Raw genomic sequence first — 7,711 nt, forward strand, 5'->3', positions numbered from 1 at the left:
CAAAGATACTCAGAGAGAAAAAGTAAAGGACAGAAGAAGGAGACTGGAGAGACCAGGATCCTTCCAGCTGAACAAAGTCAGCCGCAAAACAGACTAGCCAGCAGGCTACAATTGGAGTCAGAGTGCCAAAGACATGGGTGAGTTTCAAAAACTTCAGCATGGAAGATGCAGGCACAGGAATTCAACTTTGGGGCTTTGGGTTTCCAATGGCTTAAATAAGCTGTGTTTTGTCACTTATTTTCTGTTTTAATTTCTTAGCATTTAATTGTATTAACTCCTTCTCTGCTGTGCTGAACATACTGCTTCACTGCCAACAAATTCTGGCAGTACATGTGGTGTCCTCCAGACCCTTGGAAAATGTAAACAGGATGGATGTGACCATGTGGCTTCCTACTCCTTCACTTTCTTGTCCTCTCTCCTTTCCCTGATCTTAAGGCTCTGATTATGGTCAGGTTATCTGGAACCCCTCGTTCTGCTGGAGGCAACTTGAATATTGACTAACCCACAAATGCATTAAGTACTTGCTTCCCCGATAGAAACTTCAGAGCATGTTTTGCATCAGTAGGATGTGGAGGAATGGGGAAGATTGGACTCAGACTTGGCAGTGCCTATAGTGGACATTCCAGGTTCAGAAAATGAAAATACAGTTCATAGTGGTTTTACCATGGGGAATAGATTGTATGTGCTTATGTATGCTTGTGTGTACACACATGCATGCGTGCATGTGAACATACACATACAAGACACCATTTCTAGTAAGTATCATTGACTTAGCCTGAATCCCTGCTGTAACAAGGAGGCTTCTATCTAAGGACTTTTGTTGAGTTGTCTGAGACCTGAGGGCTTTTCTATGTTCCATAAGGATGGAAGCTATGACATTCTGGTGTCCAGCAGTATCTATTCAGAGTAAGGTGTGTGGAGCATAAGGATCTTTGCCTAGGTAAGATCATGTCCATACTGCTCAGAGTCGGGAAAGATAAAAGTAGCAGCTTGAGCACATCCTGAAGCAAAGGAGATTCAATTGTCCTGTGTATTCACCCTGCAATTTTGTAACCAGTAAAAGGGTCCACAGCAGTAGTTTTTCAGTTCAACTGAACTGGTGTTAACCTTGGCTTCTTTTCACCTCAAGTCACTGAGGGAACTGTTAGAGAAGCTTATGTGCAGGCAGGATAGTTAAGAGGCTGGCGTCCTAGACTACGGGTCCAAACAACCAGGTCAGTCTCTAATGAACACTGCAAAATTAGGCATGTCACCATGAATCACCATTGCATCATCTGGTACACAGGGCAACAATAACTGTTTTGTGTACTTTCAGGGTAGAAGATCAAGTAATAAGGATGTGGCAGTCCTGTCAGTGTAAACAAGTCCTATAACCACTGTAAATTCTGATGACACTGACTACTCTGCGACAGTGCATATCTAGGCTAATCCTTCCTCTTTGTAAGGTCACTGGGTTTCCTTTGTGCATGCCTTGTGTGTAAGAAACATTTGATCACCTCAGGGTGGCAAGGTGGGAAAAAGTCACTTCCTGCTCTGGACCTAGGAATCCTATCTAACATTCATGTGGCTGATTAAGTCGCTTGTTCCTTAAAAACAGAGGAGGACTGTAAGTTGAAACTTACTTCGTCAGGGAATAAGGCCCTGAAAAAATAAAGACCGGAAGAGAGAAAATGACCACAGGAACATTTTCTTGTAATGGAGGCTGGATGATTTCCTCCTGAAGAAGGTCAGCGCAAAGTAAGGTGTCACCAAGGATGTGTATCTAGGTAATACATGGACAGAGGACAGAATAGCCATTGTCTTTCATTCACTCAGGAACGCAGTATCTGAGACCATGTGAATTTTCAGCCATTTCTGACCAGGCAGTGGAATGCTATTACTTCTGTGGTAGAGTGCATTGCTGTTTAAGCATTGCAATCAACAAGTCAAATCATAGAATCTGGAATTGAAAGGAATGTTGGAACATATCTGAAGTGAAGCTACGTGTGGTATCAAGTGCCTGTAACACCATAGGAAACTGAGACAGGAGACTCATTAGAAAAGGCTAGGTAGACAACATAGGGAGACTCTGATTCCAAAAGAAGTTGTCTAAACCAAAACTTCAGTGCACAATTCATTTCTCCGAATAAGGTAAAGATACACATGTCTCTGCTTAATCACCTCCAGAAACAGACAGCGTATTACCTCAACCACAGAATCTCTTAGGATTGGAATTAAACGAGAGTATTGGATCCGGTGATACCTGAGCAAAAGGGGTATGGGCAGTGTAATAGCTTGGCAAGGAGATGCTTCACATGGGTCTTTGGAATAACAATGGAACTGAGAAAGCCAAAGAGCCATAGTGAATATTTTTCTGCTCAGTAACAATGCCATCACTGAACAGCAAGACACCTGCTTCCTCAAGCTTGTTGGCATCTGAGAACAGCGGCCGTTACCATGGCAACCACACTGTGCATCTTAGATGCTTTCCTCTAAGAGTGGTTTGGAAGTACAAAATGTGGAGGCAGAGCAGAGGCTGAGTTCTACTAGATACCTAAGGACGATCTGAATCCCATCAAAAGCACCACAAGAATGCTAGGATTTAAAAAGAAAGCAGGTTTAGACCAGTACACTAACTGACTCTTCTTAGAGACACTGACTGAAATGATCAAGGGCAGCCTTCACCACACCACTTCTTACCTTGCTCTGCCTAGCCAGGAGCTCTTGAAAGACTAGAGAGATTAAGCGATTTGCTCTGCTTTGAGGGGTTTCACCTCAGCCCTGAGCCAAGACCCCTAGAAACCTAGTTCAACAATAAGGTTCCCTCAGAGCTGTCTGAGTAGTGACATCTTTAATCCAGAAAGGAAGATAGGAACAGTAATAGCTTCAGGTCCCAGTCGAGCCAGTGACATATCTTTCCCTGTTTTGTTTGTTGTGTGTGTGAGGGGAGGATGGAGGGAGGGAGGGAAGTGGGGAGAGAGAGATTGATTTTATATTCTTGAAAATCATCCTCTGGTACAATTCTTACAGTTTTTTTTTTTTTTATTTGTTTTGTTTTTATCGTGACAAGGTTTCTCTGTGTAGCTCTCCTGGAACTCACTCTATAGACCAGGCTGGCTTCAAACTCAGAAATCCACCTGCCTCTGCCTCCCAAGTGCTGGGATTAAAGGTGTGCGCCACCACTGCCCGGCACAATGTTCTTTTGTCTTGAAAGAAAAAGACGCAAATATCATCTCTGTCCATAGAACTTTGGGTCTAGAAAAGATCAAGCCAGGACAGTGGCCTGATAAGGAAAGGTCATAAGCCATGATCAAGGAACAGAGTTTTCCCATCTTTTCCTACTCACAGACCCTTCCCATTGTTAGAGTTACATCAAAGGTTCAGCAAGTCCTTCCTTAGCCTCTGCCAAATGATTAAGAGTTATCACTCACTGACCTCAGAGCTTTGCCATGCAAGGCTTTGAAAAAGAGTCCATGGGATCCCAGGGAAGAGAGTGGGACTCTACAAGTCATCTTCACACTTGAACCAAGGAAAGAGGGAATCTGGTAGCATAAGGTACAGCTACATTTGTCTCTAGTGACAGGTTGTTCTTTATTTCCTCACAACTGGACAAGGTTGAGGCAATGCTCCAGGAACACATTTTAACAATCAAGCCTGTATTTTGGCCTCCAAATGTTTGCACATGAATTGGTATTTCTCTCCACCCTCTCTCTATGTGTCTCTGTGTATGTGTTTCTGTCTGAAAAAGAACATAGGAAGTAAGGTGGTCCAGATGCTGTTTCTGAAGGTGGTGGTAGCAGTAGCAGTAGCAGTAGCAGTAGTAGTTACCACAAGTATTAACAGCAGTGGTAGTAATACCTGTCTAATAAGGCATTGGCAGTACTTGTTTATATAACCTTGTCCATATGACTTGACTATCAAGCAGGCTTGACTCCCCAGACCACAGCCCCTTTGAGTTCTTGAATGTAGTATAAGTGCTAATATCATACAGGAAACACAAAGTCATGGGCAGGGCTTTGTCCTAACAAGATGAGGCTAGAAGCAAAGTCTTTGTCTCTGTCACCACCTGATACTTGTTTTACTTGTAGAACTCCCACCGCACTCATCGATATCTAGCCCTAGTACCAGTCACGGCTGCTCTAGTATCTTGGCCATTTTAATGGCTATAGGCCCTGATCAAGGAAGTCTCTGTTCATAGGTTGAGGTTAAGGGGTGGATTCTGGGAGGAGGGGAAAACTGCCCTGCAGATTAGAGACTTAGGGAGATGGAACCAGTTTCTCACTCAAAGAACTTGCCTGTTGTTTAGTTCTATTGTATAGGGTTCTTCTATCTCTCCCTTTGTCAGCTGGACTCAAGAGACAAGCTGGGAATTGTGTGGGGTACAATTGGTCTCTTTCTATCATTTCTTTCTATGAAAGCCCTTCCTCTCTTCCCTTTGATGAGTTCCCAGATTCGCACTGAATTTCCATCATGGAACTGGTCCTTGAGGTGTGCCCAGGGCATGGGAACGGAGGGAGGGCTGTAGAGTACTTGGCTCCTGCTTAAAGAGACAGCATCAGGATTGGGACAGTCAGTGGGATGGGCCTTAATCTGAGACTCACAATAGTACTGTTGATCTCCAACAGAGAACATTGGTGAGAAGAGAAGTTCTATTACAGATTGGTTGTGCTTGTTTGTGGGGTTCAGATATAAATATAACCAATTCTGAACTGATGTCTTTGATTATATTTTGACCACAGGATTTGGTAACATCCATTTTAACATTGGATAATAGGTAGCTCTGGTTTTCAATTTAAGAAATAAATTTGTTCTCCCAAACAAGATGGGAAGTTTTCTGAGAAAAGCAACTGGGCTCCTAATTTCTTTGTTTCTTAAAACATCTTTGTTATGAGTAATGTGTTTAATCTTTGTTCTCAAGCCATTCAAACACAAAGGAAAAGAAAGCATTAGAAAAGGTCATTAGTTTTCTCTGTGATCATGCATTAAAATGAGACATTTAAATCTCACTGAGTAGCATTATCATTATGTAATTCTTTTATACTGACGCCATCACATCACAGTTTAGACTTAGCTGGGAAATGACAGAATGCCTTTTAACATTCAAAACCCTGTTGAGCCTGAGGTATTCTGAAACAGAGAGCTTATAGTTTTAGACTGTTGTTCCCAAGTTCATTTCTTGGACTCTGAAAAATCGAAGTGAACCCAATGGACTTTTATTCAGTATGCTTTGACTGTCAACTACTTTGATGAAAAGACAATCTCTTGTATGTTCTGAGTTTTCCCGTTAGAATTCAAATTTTGACTTTTACTTGGGCAGACTAGCTGAGATTTTGCACTTCTATTGAACTTAAATGCTCTTAAAATAAACATTTTATCTGAATTTTGAGGAATTTTGCATGTGATGCTTATTTTGATATTGTTGAACTGTCTTATAGCCTAACAGTTGTAGATTTATCTAAGGGCATTTGTATGGGATTCTACGTTAAAGACTCACCAAAGTCTATGCCCTGTTTTCTTGCTTTGAGCATCAGTAGAGCAGTAAGGGGATATTAAGCTATTATCTGAGCTCTAATAAAATAGATAAAAAATGTGTGTTAAAAAAAGGTATCAGGTGGTGATTTAGAGTTGCTCCCAGAGTTCTGTCACCCAGTAAAAGCACTAAAGCTTACACTTTCTGGTTATTTTGATGACCACCAATAATCATATGTTTAAGATGATAAACCATTCCTTGTGCATTCCATCACTTGATGATAGGATAGAAAAACCATCCTTAGTGTAGATGATATAGAAAGACATCAGCAAAAATGCTGAGTAGATTTCTCTGCTTGCCTGGCCACACCTGCCTCACCGGTAGACCATCCCATGGTGAAAATGCTGGTGTGAGTGAATGGGCAGAGGGTGACCACTTGCTAGGGTAGATGGATCTTCTTATCCTGGGCTAAATAAACAGTTCTGCCATTGTTTGCTGGATCTAACCCCCTCCCTACCGCCAGGCCTGCAGGGCCTTGCAGAATACCAATGAGGCTCCTGAGATCTCAGGAGCAAACAAGGCTTCTTTGTCTGGGGAAGTTAGGAGGGCTGTGTCCGAGGCTTGACCCTTTGCTGGGGAGAGAGAGGGAACAGTGGGGTCACTGACCTCCCCTCCCCCACCCCAGACTTCAGAGACCTTCTTTACTAGAAGAGTCTAAGAGTCGGAGGCTGGAGAGGAGTTAAAAGGGCAGAGAGTGAAGATGGGAGTGCTGCTTACTTCCCAGCGCCTTTTCTTGACTTACGGGATACGATTAGATTTAGTATCTTATCCTAATAATAAAAAAGAAGAGCAATTTCTGGAGTGTCTCCACAAAGCCAGTGACCGCTTTCAGCCGTTTCCTTTTTCTCTGCTGTACACATGGGTGTATTATACACATTTGTGTAGGTGCACGAACGTGCATACTTTGGCTTGGGCTTTTGCACCTCATCTCTAATGCCAGTGCATCTACAAGTATCTTCAAAGAAGACACTCTTTGAAGACCAGGGAAAAGCTGTCCTTTCAATGGATGGTGGGTAATAGTACTCACTTATTCTGTGGTTCCGACTTAAAAATAAAAAAAGAAATGCCTCTATCCCAACTTTACCATGATACACATAGTTTGATCTTTTAACATCTGTTGGCATTTCTCAATGTAGCATTTGGGGTTTAAATAAAAACTGAGCTCATATTAAGAGGATAAAGCAGTGGATTTCTATTTCTCCTAATGCCCTATCATAGATCATTGAACTTGGCTTAGAAAAATACATGAGGTGGTGGTACACGCCTTTAATCCCAGCACTTGGGAGGCAGGCAGGTGAATTTCTGAGTTCGAGGCCAGCCTGGTCTACAGTGTGAGTTCCAGGACAGCCAGGGCTACACAGAGAAACCCTGTCTCACAAAATCCAAAAAAAAAATAAAAATAAAAATAAAAACATGAATATAAAAGCCCAAACTTTTAGGAATTGTTTTCATCCTATAAGGAGATAAGGAATTACAACATACTTATCACAAAGTAGTACTTTCTCAGGCACATTTTCTGATTATTTGCATGTACATGATCTGTAGGAATAGATGTATAAAAAACAATTGGCCAATACATATATGTATGGATATAATACATTCTAAGCATGTGTGCATATATATTATATAATTACATATGTATATGCATATATTTGAATATATTTTATCTATATATGTCTATATATACATGCATATATAGATATACCAGATAGATTTCTGTATATCTATATATGCATGTATATCCCATGCTAGTTTCTGTCTTCTCTGAGTTGCTCTCTTCTATCTAGACTGGGATTTTGCATTCCTTGCAACAAATTTACATTATGTGGAATACTCTTTCAGTTCAAATTGTGTCTGAAAATACTAACACCTATGGTTAGCACTCATTTCATCTAAAATTTCAAGCATATTTAACCTCTGTAGCCAATTACTCTATTTTCTGCGATTGTTGGTGGAAAATATTACATCTATTTTATTTATTCTTCCTTAGCAAACTAAATACTCCAATTTGGTAAAGTTTGTACCTTTTCTGTTTCTATATCCCATGTACAACTTCATAGGTGATGAGTAATTAAACCTAGTCAGCAGATTAAAGCAATACTCATCTTATCACCTCCTTGTATTACTACTTGACTTATTTGAGTCTTTTATAAAACCTATACATTCTGAATATTGTAGGTGAGGGTTCTTTTTTTTTTTTTT

The 7,711-nt window shown here is 41.0% G+C and overlaps 1 protein-coding gene across 1 annotated transcript in view; it reads left to right on the forward strand.

Moving 5' to 3' along the window:
• Plp1 (proteolipid protein 1) overlaps positions 1 to 7,711 on the forward strand; it is a 15,018-nt gene continuing 7,307 nt past the window's right edge. The window contains exon 1 of the mRNA XM_031368449.1: positions 1 to 137. Within this exon, the coding sequence (XP_031224309.1) occupies positions 134 to 137 (4 nt within the window). The 5' untranslated portion in view covers positions 1 to 133. The remainder of the gene's footprint in view (positions 138 to 7,711) is intronic.

Source organism: Mastomys coucha, chromosome X (assembly GCF_008632895.1).
Source record: "Mastomys coucha isolate ucsf_1 chromosome X, UCSF_Mcou_1, whole genome shotgun sequence".
Classification (NCBI taxonomy): Eukaryota; Metazoa; Chordata; class Mammalia; order Rodentia; family Muridae; genus Mastomys; species Mastomys coucha.